At 36.9% G+C, this 14039-nt stretch overlaps 1 protein-coding gene across 6 annotated transcripts in view; it reads left to right on the top strand.

The window, feature by feature from the left end:
• ATP8A1 (ATPase phospholipid transporting 8A1) overlaps window positions 1-14039 on the top strand; it is a 240458-nt gene that overhangs the window by 46620 nt on the left and 179799 nt on the right. For all 6 annotated transcript variants that reach the window (XM_077136764.1, XM_077136763.1, XM_077136767.1 and 3 more), the window contains one exon: window positions 13760-13800. In XM_077136764.1, coding sequence (XP_076992879.1) covers window positions 13760-13800 — 41 coding nt within the window. The remainder of the gene's footprint in view (window positions 1-13759; window positions 13801-14039) is intronic.

Here is a 14039-nt window from a genome sequence, read left to right as displayed (position 1 = left end):
TAACCCTTGTTTATTCTTAGAGAAATTAATATTCTCCCTCCTTTTCTTGCATTGAGCATTAAGGGGTGTTTTTTTTTTTTTTTTTTTTTTTTGCTGTCATTCCTTAGCAACTTTAGAAATGTTAATTCACAATTTCTCGCCAACATTTTCAACCATTTAACTGTAGACTGGTGCCTGTCTGATGCCGTATTTTCACCAGTTCATGAATTAAATTGGGTCAAACTCAGAAATGTATGTTCTGATATAGAGTCATAAGAAACTTTATGTTTTGAATGTAACATCAAAATCATTTTTGAAAAATCACACATTTCTTGCCGTGGAGATACATAGCTGGTTAAGGAGATCATTGACTGTGCTGGCAAATGCAAAATTGTCTTTTGCTCAATGGGGTCTCATTGTCCAGGAAGGGCAGACTAGATTGATGCCCACATATCTGGGGTGTGTGAGTCTTCGTGAGTTTTTGGTCTACTTCCAAACAATTGTGACTACTTCTCTTTGCTCCTGTGTTTGTTGTTATGTGATGGTTTGTGTGTACGAGATTGGAGTCTACAGAGGGCAGGTCCAACTTTTTACTCACTCTTTTTTTCCCCGTATCTCCTACTCCAAGGTCCTACCCTTAGCAGGTACTTTCTACGTGCCTGGGAAAATGACTGAATGAACTATTCCCCTACTGGACTGCAGATAAAGAAAGGAGAAAAGAGACTAGAGACTAGAAATGGAAAGGGACCTTGAAAGTTAATATTTTAGGGTGTGAGCAAGATGAGATGATAAGTAATATCTTCATACCTCTTTGTTCCAGACTATTTCATAAGCACTGGTAGAACTCTAATATGGCAGAAGTTCTTACTCCCTCTTTTACCTTCTTTATTGAAGTAATTCTATCATCACTTCACCCTTGCTTTGCTTCCTGTTCTTTTATCACTTCCATTATCATACGCCCCAGAATGTTGCCATTTTCTGAATGCCTTTGTTTTCCCACTTGCACATTTATTTTCATTTTCTTTTATTTCTTCCCTCAATATTTTAACTTAGTATTTGACATATCCACTTCCCTGTGTCTACACACAGACTAGATGCAGTCTCTCATTTTTTCCTCCCAGATTGAGTTGTTTTACTAAATTTCTCTCTACAGGTATTTTACAAACTACAGCTTTGTAATTGTCATTGTGATATGTAAATTGGAGCTGATCCCATATGATTTCATTGTGGTGATTGGGTTACTTTTCTGTTAAAATTGTGAATATATGTTTTCATTTTTACAAAATGCTATTGTAACTAGAATGCCAGTGTTTCGAGTGGACTGACCTAAAAACACAGCGTGGAGGCCTTGGAAAAGGATGGGGTTCAGGTGCAACCTAAGGTAGCTATTTTGGAAAATTAAAAATACTTCCTAATGAAATATATTTCGTTTTAAAATATCCCATGTTTAGATGTAGCCCTTGAAGCGATGATGTGTGAACATTCTGCATGTGTAGATGAAATAGCTATGACGTCAGATAGCACATGGGTCACCAGGTTCAATGCTGTAGGTCACCATTACCACACTTGGATTTTTTAATACCTTGTTTTATTATATGGTAGGTATTAGATTAAAGCGAATCTTTGCTTAATAAAGCAGTTTTGTTCTTTCAAATTAATTTTAAAAGGATAACATGAAATTCTTTTAAACCAGACACATAGCTAAAAATAGTAGGCCTACTCATCCACCTGCATCTGCTTTCCCTGATCTACACTGGTCTTTTCTGAAGTGGACTTGAGTTGCAAGTGGCTGAGAGGTACTAGCAGGGCTACTTCCCTGCAGAGCACATAGCTGCTTATCTCTCACTGGAGACCATTTCAACTTTAATGTCCTTTGTGAAGAAGGTTTTGAGTTGATGTGGGTTGAATATGTTTTATATTTTTAAATGTGAAATGACCTGTTAGCAGGTGTGATGGTTAAATTCATTTCTCAGCTTAGCCAGGTTATGGTGTCCAATTGCTCATGCAAGTACTGGCCTGATCATTACAATGAGGGTATTTTCTGGATTTAAATCATCAGTGAGTTGATTGTGTCCATGGCTGATTACATCTACAATCAACTGAGGAGACTACCTTCAGCAATGAGAGAAGGCTCAACCGATCAGTTGAAGGCATTAAAAGGAAAACTAATGATTTCAGCAGTCAGAAAGAAGAATTTCTAGCTTCGCTTTGGTCAGCCAACTTCTCCTGGGGAATTCTTCAAACCTTTCATTGTTTCCAAGTTGCAGCCTGCCCCATGGAATTCAGATTTTCCAATCCCTAGTTGCGTGAGCTACTTCCTAATCTCTTAATATTTACCTATATATATCAGTTCTTTTTCTCCGGAGAACCCTGACTGTACAGCGGGGCTGAGTCCATTTGGTTTAATTCATTCCAGTACTGCACAAAGGAGCCACAGTATTATGCTGAGTCTTAAAATAGTACCACTTCCCTGGTTATATTGAACAAGAGAATCTGCTGCCCTTTGTTCTCCCAAAAGGTTCTCTCTACATCTAATCCATCCATTGGGCCTGAACATAGACTTTGCCACCCTTATATCAATGTACCTATAAAATATATTTTGGAGAGTATTATTTCCATAATCTCAGGGCTTAAAAAAATGAGCATGTGTATGAAGAGAATATTGGCCTAAATAATTTCAGGCACCTACAAGATTGTTAATATTTTCAAAATATCACAGAGGCTTTAGGATTATATAAAATGAGCTACTTAGATATTTTCAGCAAGGGCTCTGGGTGGAGAGATAGTATTTCTTTGTGGGGAAATACAGCCCCAGATTGTTTTTCATATGTCCTATAAATAAAAGTTGTACACAGAGGAGCAAACCTCACTGAGGAACTTAGGGACACAGTTAAAATGAGAGGACAGATTTCAGGCTTTATTACTTAGCCCTTGACTGCATTTCCCACATGTGCCTCTCTCACTTTGCCTTTTATTCCTGAACTTAAACCAGGTATTCTGCTTTCCTAGGCACTTTCCTCCCATCTGTTTTTCCCAAACCCGATTTTATTGTATCTCCATATTTCCTGGGGAAATCAGGTTCTGAGTCAGAGTTAAAGAATGTTTGTTATTTCACTGCAGTAGCCTTTATTGAATATCAACCCTTTTGTAAGTCCCAGTGAAGAAAATGCAATCTTCACTTTTGCCCTACAGGAAGTAATAATCTGTCAGGAAAGAGAAAATGTTTACAGATGTTATAGAACAAACAGAAGAAATAATAAAAGCCAAGTGAAAGGATCAGAAAGAATGTGATGGGGATTCAGTAGTGGCATTTGGGAAGTTCTTGAAGGGTTAGTGAAATTTTGGTAAGCAGAAATTTCAGGGTTAGTTGTGGATGATCCTGAGGGCAGGACTAATATGAGCTTTATCGTGGAAATGGGAAAACATTTGATAAATTCTGTGAATAGGAGATTGTTTCTTTCTGTTAAAGCATAGTATACATGTCAGAAGCAATGGGGACAAAGAATAGAAAGGTAAGTTAGGGTCAGTGGCCTTCGAAAATCTGGATGAGAGGGATGGACAAAATTAATGAAGTGTGGTAATAGTTTCTTAGTTGTACTTTAAAAAGAAAAATGTGATGGCAGTATGTAGAAGGGGCCTAGGGTAGAGATTGATATTTTTCTTGTTTTTAGTAGAGAATTTGTGGTTTACAGAAAAAGCATGCATAAGTACAGAGTTCCTATATACCACCCTATTATTAGCACCTTACATTAGGGTGGCACATTTGTTACAATTCGTGAAAGAGCATTTTTATAATTGTACTAATCAGTATAGTCCATTGTTTATAATGGGGCTGACTGTCTTATACAATCAATCCTATGGGTTGTTTTTTTTTTAATTTTTATTCTAGTAACATATACAACCTAACATTGCCCTTTTTAACTGCATTCAAATATATATTTCATTGCTGTTAATTGCATCCACACCATTGTGCCACCCTCACCACCATCCATTACCAAAATGTTACGATCAAGGAGACTGATGTTTGATTAATTAGGGAGGAGAGCGAAATCAGTGGTAATAGGGGCTTGAACTAGTGGTCAAATGAGAAGGCAAGGAAAACACACAGTGAAGAGATTCAGCTGGACTTGGGAGGGGAGCAGAAACCCTGTCAAAAACCCAATGGGGCAGAGTTAAAGAAAGGCCAAGACTAAGACACCTGCTAAATCCTGTGCTTAGGAAGTCACCTAGAGAGCGGTCATAGAGTTGTGGAAACAGAAACCAGGTTGCATGGAATTGAAGAATGATTATTAGCTGGTGTGGCAATGGAGAGAGGCACTTTTTTTTTTTTAAGAATCATCAAAATTTTATTGCTTTTTGTTTAACCTTTGGTTTCCCTTGTTTAAAAAAAACTATATCAAACTTAAATATTGTTTAACTAATTATATATAATATTTTTCTACTAAGTTTTTATTTATAAAGATTAGGGAATGTTTGAAAAGCAAACATTTCCCAGGATTGATTAAGGCCATTTTTTATTGATAAACTACATGCAAACAAGCATTCTTAACACACAAACGTTCCATACATGGTGTACAATCGGTGGCTTACAATATCATCACATAGTTGTATATTCATCACCATGATCAGTTCTGAGAACATTTGAAAAAGAAAAAAGAAAAAACTCATACATACCATACCCCTTACCCTCCCTCTCACTGACCACTAGTGTTTCTATCTACCCAATATATTTTAACCTTTGTTCCCCCTATTATTTGGTTATTTTTTATCCATATTTTTTACTCATCATTTATTTATGGATAGGGATCTATCCATACCCTAGAAGTGAGCATCAGACACAAGGTTTTCACAATCACACAGTTGCATTGTAATCATTAAATCTTTATATGATCATCTTTAAGAAGCAAGGCTACTGGAGCACAGCTCTACAGTTTTAGTTAGCCACTCAGATACACCCTAAATTGGAAAGGAATATTTATATAATGCGTAAGAATTACATTTAATTAAGAAAGGAATAAAAGTAAAAAGGATTCATGACTCTGTGAGCAAGGTTGAGGGAAGTCTTTTGGGGAACAGGGGATTGTAGACCCTTGTGCTGTGTTCACAACCTCTCACCCATGTCTGTTTTTATAAGCCATTGGTTCGCAAATTTGACTGTGCATCAAAATCCCCTTGAGAGCATGTTGAAACACAATGACTGGGGCTCACTCCTAGAGTTTCTGTAGTGAGAGACCCTATAGTTTGTATTTCTGAGAAATTCCCATGACACTGATGTTGGTAAAGGACCACCTTTGAGGACCACTGTTTAAAGTTTACTGAGGGAGTAGTGCAACAGTGACTCAGTGGCAGAGTTCTTGCCTGCCATGCTGAAACCCTGGTTCGTTTCCTGGAGCTTGCCCATGGGAAAAAAAAAAAAGTTTTCTGAGTGAATTGATAGCAGTACCAATTCTTTTGGCACCATACATTTGGTGCGATTGAGAGGGGGAGTTCTGGGAGGTCCCTTTGCCTTTTGGCCAAGCAGATAATTGCTTAATTTTGACTTTATAGGCAAGTTTATTCAGGAGATGCTTGTGAAATGGTAGTTTGTGCTACAGTGTGGTTTTTGCCTTAGAATCTTCTGTGGAAGTAAGGGTATAAACAATGAAAGAATTAATGTGGATATGTTGCTTTCCTTCTTTGCCCAATTTAAAGCCATCCTCTCAGCCACACTCCAACCCTCCTTGATGCACTGAAATTATTTTTAAATGCTTACTTCTCAGATATGAATTGATGCAGATTAACTTTTCTATAGTTTTTCTGTCTTCTGTGACTTTGATAGCTCCCATTGTCCTTTTGGATGATTTACCTCGTTACCCACTTAAGTTGCACGCTGCACCCCAAGGACTCTTTCGGTAACGTCTCCATGGTAGACTGTTTCTAACTGGGGTGATGGCATGCTTCTCTTGAGAAGTGTTAGACTCTAAAGAAGTACCTGCATCTGTGCAGCATTTGATTGAGTCCTGAGAGACTGCCACTTCCTCCAGGGCCTTTGATTAGGAAATTCCCTGAATGTTTTCACTTCAAAAAAAAAAAAGAGACTCATTATAACAAAGCTGTTAACTAGTATCCTGTTAAGCAAAGACAGGTTACATTTGAAGTATTTGTTTAAAGTCTGAGAACACCCATGCATTCTGTCAGACTAATTAGGCTGTGTGGAAACTATGGCAGGTGTATTTGGGTGGAACTGGGGAGAGGAGGAGGAGTTTTACATTTTTTTAAGAATGAGATGTTAAAGCACTATATGAAGAAAAAGACAGGCCATTCTGGTAATTCTATCACAGCTTCCTTCGCATTCTCTTTCACTAGGCATCACTATCATTTCCTCCTCTGTGGCTTACTTTCTTGAGCTCCTATATCTTTGACCCAAGAAATCTAAAAGCTAAACACAAAATCCAGCATCCTTTCTTGCTTCCTCTAAATCTGGTTGTAGCTGGGTCAGAGGAGATCGTAAAAATAACAAGTTTGCTGTTTTAGTCACCAGCATAATACATGTGATCTTGTTTATTGCAGCTGTTCTAAGAGTTGGGCCTGTAGGAAGCAATTGAAGGAAAGACGACAATGAAATTTATGAATGACTTTTATCCTTGACCAAAGCTGAAGCTGTGATTTGCAAAGAAACTTTTTGCATATTGTGAGGCAGTTTTTAATTTCACCAGAATATTCTCTCTGTAACCTAAAATGGGTCTAGCCTCAAGTTTAAAGAAGCTATGCACTTGCATTCTTTATTTCTGTGTCCTGATTTTGCATGACAAGAACAAAAGGAATCTTGCAGGGAGGGGAGGAAAGGGGCTGGTGAGAGGGAAAAAAACACTGCCTCGTTTCTAATAAGCCTCCAGGTAATGCTGCTGCTGCTGCTGCTCCATATATCACATCTTGAAAACATCAAGGTTTTATGCTACTTTCAAAGCAATGTTACTCTATTTAGTCAGGATTCTAACTTGGTATAGGGACAGAAAGGTAATTTACAGTTTGATTAATCCAGACTGTTGTAGCCTTTGGCATTAAAACTAAATAGCCATCACAATGACAGAATTTAAATGATTAACAATTTGTTCTGGTCTGTGTTTATAGTCAGTGGAATTATATACATTGCTGGTGAGAATGTGAATTGCTGTATATTCTTAGGGAGGTAGTCTGGTTGTATCTGATAAAAGTAAAATCACAAATATCCTGGAGCCAGCGGTGAATGATTTTTGTTTGGTTCTCTCCTATAGGATAAAAACATATAAATATATTTCAGTGTTGTTTGGGATGGCAGAAAAAAAAGAAAGAAGTCAGAATTTCCTACCAAGAGGAGAATAGTTGAATAAATTATAATATATCCAGTATGTAAAATAGAGTAATCTCACAGCTGAACTGGGACAGCTCCATGCTCATCTACTGGATGCCTGTAAGTGTGATGCTATGCCTTGGCCAAAAAAGGAGGAGATGGACTAGCTGGTAATGTGTAATGTGTTGTGTAGCCCCTGATGGCACCATGAGTAGCTTTTCTACTTTGTTTAAGAACCTATAGATGATTGGTTTACCTGTATTAGCCAGTTACCCAGCCTGACTTGGCTAACTGATGAGGAGTTATAAAAGACCCCACTGGTTTGGTTCCTGGACACTGTACTTCCCTCCAGCAAAAAATAAAACGCCGCTGGGAACTTTTGCCTGGAATTCTCTGAAACCAAGGTTCCTGCAATGTTTCAGGAGGTTCATAATCCAAATCCTGAGTGAATGAGGAGGGACCCTGGGGAGCTGTGCCTGGAAGTCTCTCAGGCTACTTACTGATGCTTGCCTGGACTTTCTTTTCCCTGCTGAACTAGCTCCTTTTACCTTGATTAAAATCTCCTGTGACTCCATCTGAGAAGCCTTCTGAATGCTTTCAATATTCTAACCCTTTGATGCAGCCATATAATGGGCTATTATGTAGATCTTTTTCTAGAATATACCTTCTAGCCTCCAGTGTCTTGGGGCAGCTAGAAGGAAGAATCTGAAATGGTGGAATGGTAGCCCTTGACAAACTCTGGGATCTGTTCTGCAACTAGTTGTTGAAGTATGCTTTGAAAATTATTACTTTTTCTTTCTTTGCTTTGTATAAGTGTTGTATTTCACAAAAAAAGTTTTTAAAAATGACCTAAATCTTTATATTTTGTCCTGAAAGTATCTGTGATATTCAGTGGAAACGCAAGTTTCAGAGAAATGGGCTTTAAAAAGGAAAAAAGTGCATATATATTTGTTTCTCTAGAGAAAAATGTGTAAGGATGCATCGTCGATTAGTATTCATTAACTTGAATCAGTGGAGTTGAGGTGAAGAAGCTGTATAGGCTTTTACTTTGTATACACCTCTGTAGCTTGTTGCAAACACATATTGGATTTGTAGTTTACTAACAACACAGTCCTTAGTATATATTTAAAAGTTTCTTAGACATGCATATTTTTGCAGCAGGTCACATTTTTCAGCGCATCTCTTCAGTTATTAATAGAGAAACAACATTTAGGGGAGAGCAGGAAAGAGGAGAATGGGAGAAGGTACTGTTTGAGTGGAGGCAGAAATTCCCTGGGAGATAGGTGGAGGACATGTTAACTGAGAGAGAGAGGGATGTGCAGGAAGGTCTGTTAGGGAAAGGGTGTGGATAGTGTGCATTTGGGGAAAAGAAGCAGAGCAGGGATGAGAAGGAAAGGATCAGGTGTGGAGGATGGAGAAGTGAAGCAGGTCTGGGGGATCGTTTTCTGTGATTTTCCGTGGTTCTGTGGAAGTGCCACTGGCTTACACACTCACACACACACACACATGCACAGTGAAGGAAAGACTCTCTGGTGTGGTCTGAGTTATAGAGGCCTGTGGTGACACTTCTGTAATGCTGGGTGTACTGAGTAAAGTGGTTCAGGGCTATTTTTAGATGTGAACTAATAAACATCTGAGAAGTGGCAGCATGTCAAGGAAGGGCTAGTTTAGACTGCAGAGCTGGGAGGGGTAGTTCTTCTGACATCAGAGGGCAGCTCATGTTGGTGCCTCCAGTGCTTACCCAGTGCTCTCCATATGCTTGCCGTGGAAATCACTTTAGTAACTTACAAAGCTGAGGAATCTATTTTAAGTAAATGTTTAAATAGTTCATTGGTATCTTTTTAACAGCTTTTTAAAATTGAGATGTATGGTATTCATATACCATAAAACTCACCATTTTAAAGTATACAATTCAGTAGTTTCTATAAGGTTTTGCAACCATTACCTCTAATTCCAGATCATTGTTTTCACCCCCCCAAAGAAACTCCATACATGTTAGCTGTCATTACCCATTCCCCTCTCCCCCAGCCCCTGGCAACTAATAATCTACTTTCTGTCTCTATGGATTTGCTTAGTCTGGGTATTTTATGTAAAGGAATAATAAAATGTGATCTTTTGTGTCCATCTTACTTCACTTAGCATAATGTTTTCAAGATTCATCCATGTTACAGTATGTATCAGTATTTCATCCTTTTTATAGTTGAATGATGTTCCATTGTATGGATATACTACATTTTACCACATTTTATTTGTTCATTCCTCAGTGGATGGATATTTGGATTATTTCTACTTTTTGCTTATTGTGAATAATGCTGTTATGAACATTCAGGTGCAATTTTTTGCACGAATATATGTCTTCAGTTCTTTTGGGTATGTGATTATTCTTCAACTCTTTGAGGAACTGCCAAACCTTCCCTGTATAGCTATTTTTAAACGTCATGTTAATATTGTTTTAAACATGATGTCTACTAGGAAATGGGTTGTAATTTGAGTAAATCTTTGTAACTATTACTATAGTTTCATGTCATCCCAAACACATAGGAATATTAATGGATCCAGACTTCCACCCAGTAAGTACTTAGTGAGCATCTTTGTGTCGTGTTGTGATAATCCTGGGGATATGGCAGAGAGCAAAATACAGTTTGGAGGAGGACACAGCCCTTAGATAAATCCTCTCTCAAATGTGTAGAGTATTTGTGGTAGTGGTCAGAAGGAAAAGTACAGGGAGATCATTTATACTTGTGGGTAATATTGAAGGAGTGGGTGTCAACCAAAAGCTTCCCTGAAAAATTGGTGTGAAGCTGAGATCTAGAAGCTGTGTAGATGTTGTCTAAGTGAGGATGGAGAGAATGAGTGTTCTGAACATCTGAAAGATGTGAAAGCTTTGAGGTAGGAAAGGACATGGTTCTTTCACAATGGGAAGGGAGGGTGGGAGTGACAGGAGATAATGATGGGGATGGGTGAGGCTGCTATTAAAAGGCCCTGTAGGGCATCCCACAGTGGCTCAGCAGGCAGAGTTCTCACCTGCCATCCTGGAGACCTAGGTTCAATTCCCAGTGCCTGCCCATGTAAAAAAAAAAAAAAAGAAAAGAAAAAAAAAGCCCTGTAGATGATCAGCCTCATTTTGTGAGCCTAGGGAAGCCAGCTGAAAGGTTTGGAGCAAGAAAGTGACCTAATCTTGTGATGATGTTTGTGTGTGTGTGAAGATATATGAATTAAAAGTTTATGCATTTCCATATTTTATCAATGATTGATTAGAAAATGGCATAAAAATATTTGCAGTATTAAGAAGAGACCTATTAGATGTCGAAGTGTAAATCCAGTGAAAGATCTGTACACTGAAAAGAAATTAATGAAGGAGTAAATAAGTAGAGAAATAGATATGCCTTATTCTTGAATTGGAAGACTCGGTATTGCTAAGATGTCCCTTCTTCCCAAATCAAAATCTCAAGATTTTTTTTGTTTTATTTAAGAATTGACAATTTGATTCTAAATTTATATGGAAATGCAAAGAACTTAGAATTGCTAAAACAATATTGCTGAAGAACATAATTGGAGGATTTATACAAACTAATTTCGAGACATACTCTAAAATTACTATAAAGATACATACTATAAAGATCAAGATGGTGTAAAGATATACAAATAAATCCATGAAATCAGTGGATCAAGTCCAGAAATTGATTCACTGTAGTGCCATATCACTTTCATGGAGGAAAGAAAAATCTTTTAAACAGAATCTTAGATGTGTTGATTGAGACCTCAGTACAAGATTACGTATTTACTATGTATTTTCACTGTATAGGAAATTTAAGACTAATTTGCAGTGACAAGAATCTGGGGGATGGAGGAAATAGATTGTAAAAGAACATAAGGGTTCTTTCTGGAGTTCTGTATCTTATCTTGATTGGTGGATACGTAGGTGTTTAAAATTTTCAAAACTCACTGAACACATAAGGTCTGTGCATTTTGTTGTTAAGTTTCTTATCAGCACAAGCCAGACAAGTGCCCTAAATGAAGAAAGCAGAAGCAGGCTTGGTGTAAGACAATAGGGAACCATGGGAACAGTGGTGGGTTGATGAGTTTCTTAGGTACTGGTAGCCGCTGCTTTGTGCCAGTCATGGGTTGAAGTAAACAGATTGAAACTAGTGTTGCCTGAGATTCTGAGTTTTCAAGATAAACCTGAAATCTTAGATTTCACATCAAGTTTATTGATTTTAAAACATATTGGGTACTGATTAAAAAAAAGTATGTACTGCAATGTGGGGAATGAATACTGATATGAGATAGAATCATATGGCAATAAATAGATCTAGATGCTACTGAACATTTTTCTCATTTACATTAAAGCAAATTTAATAGCCAGTTAATCTTAGTTATAGTTTGTGTGAGTAGCATTTGGCTTGCTCTTTGTTGAGTACCTATTTTGTGGCACAGGGTTAAGTGCATTAAAGGGGAGACCACTCTAATTTATTCTTCCAACAACTAATTTATTTTGTTTTTATTGGGATAACATATATACTAAAAATTTTGCCATTTTATTCATTTTTAAGTATATAATTCAGTGGCATTAATTACATTTACAATGCTGTGCTACCACCGCCACCTTTCCACTACCAAAGCTTTTTCATCACCCAAATAACTCCCAATTCTCCCCTATTTCTGCCCCTGGTACCCTCTAATCTGCTTTCTGATTCTATGAATTTGCTTATGCTACATACTTCATAGAAGTGGAACATACGATATTTGTTCTTTTGTATCTGGTCTATTTTACTTTACATAATGTTTTCAAAGTTTATCCGTGTGGTAGCGTGTATCAGCACCTCATTCTTTTCATGGCTGAATGATATTGCATTGTATGCATATTCCACATTTTTGTGTCCATTCGTCTGCCAGTGAACCCTGGATTTTATTCCACTTTTGGCTGTTGTGATCTGACACCTAATTTTGAGGAAGGTACTTTTTCCTCATTTTATAGAAGAGTTTTAAGTGGTTTTTCCTGATTCACACTGCCAGGCAGTGGCAGAGATGGTAACCAAACCCATGGCTTGCTTTCTCCAAATCATATGCTCTAAATTCTTGGAATGAAGCCATACCGAGAAGCATATTTACTCCTGCAATTTATATGGGTAATCTCTGCAGGGATTAGAGTTTTGTGGATTAGGATAAAGTGATCAATTTTAGGTGCCTGTGGTTCAGATTCTTGACCCCTAATTTGACTGATTTATTTAATAACCAGTATTACACTAAAAGTAATTAGGTTTTACCTCTTCACGTTGGAATTATTATTATTCTTTAAATTAATGAAGTTGATTCACCCAAATATGTTTGCATTTATTCATTTGTTTAGCAAGCATTTGAATCTCTTATGTACCAGGAGTGCTGGGAGGGGCTAGAGATGAAAAAGAGAATAAGACATAGCTCCTGTTAGGAATTTTGAAACACAAAGCAATTATATTTAGATTAAAATAATTTATTTTGTAATATTGCTATCAAAACTTGTCAGTATGTATTCAATGTTAGATTTTCTATTTCACACTTTGGGGATTAATATCAGTGTCATTTACTTCAGTGTTCAGGCTTTGTCTCCCCTAACGTCAAAGGAAACTGAACCCAGTATTTGTGTACCTATATATTATCCATTCAACAAATGTTTCCAGGTAATATAGTGGGTAAACAAAGCAAATAGTAATGTTGCCCTTATGAAATTTGCTGTCTGAATGACTTGTTGACTGACTTGTTAACTTCTTTTTTTAAGTGCTAAGTGCTGTGCTATCTTATTTGATTCTTTTTTCCTACTTTTTGTTTTATGTTTTAGTTTCAATTGGTGTATTTGGTATTATGCTGTAGACCCCTTGTCAAGGGAAAAAGGCATACTGAGTAACTTGACTGTTAACAAAGCAATAACAGAACAGAAAGAAATGTCTACATCTCCATCACAATTTAGTAATAGCCTCCACTTTCACTTTTGCACATAGCCTCTTTTGCAGTATTATAAACCTGAGGGTACAGATTCTTTATCTGTTGGCTTTGTAAAATTTAAATTTTTATATTTTTATTCACCAGTTAGAAATCTATGTCCTTCTCATGCTCGTGATTCTTTTTTTTTTTTTTTTTGCATTATTACTATTGTGGCATATGAAAAGTTTTTTGAATTTGCCACTCCATTGTTCATATAATTTTTGTGACTTTCTCCTGAAGTCAAGCCCAGCAGTTCTTCCATGCGTTGAAGAAACTCCTTCTAACACCATTGATACTGCCTGTTCTTAGTGATGCCTATTGTGGGATATGAAATCACATTGGCTGTTTCTAATTCTTATAAGTTTACGTATAACTTGCTGTTATAATCAGTTTTTAAACCCATAAAAATGGTTACTAGTTAATTTATTTGAAAATAATCATTTCATCAGAAATAGCAGAAATAGATAGGTATGAAACTCTACTTAACCATGTCACCTTTTCTCTTTCCAGTTTTGAGAAATGGTGCTTGGGAAATTGTTCACTGGGAAAAGGTATGCATTGATTTTTGTTTTGTTCCAGGAGAAGAAATGCCTAGATACGTACTCTAGTAAATGTAACTGTTTTTATATAATATGAGCAACTGTCGAGAATTCTACTAAAATGAAAGCTATTTAATAATTTATGTTGCAAATATACACAGAGTCCTCAGGTAGTTACTTCTATTTAATTTTTCTGCAGTATCCTGGAAAGGCTATTATCTTGAAAAGTAATATTTAGAATTTTTGTTTCT

The sequence above is a fragment of the Tamandua tetradactyla genome, chromosome 19, assembly GCF_023851605.1.
Source record: "Tamandua tetradactyla isolate mTamTet1 chromosome 19, mTamTet1.pri, whole genome shotgun sequence".
Taxonomy (NCBI): domain Eukaryota; kingdom Metazoa; phylum Chordata; class Mammalia; order Pilosa; family Myrmecophagidae; genus Tamandua; species Tamandua tetradactyla.
This window is presented reverse-complemented; position numbering and strand designations above follow the sequence as displayed.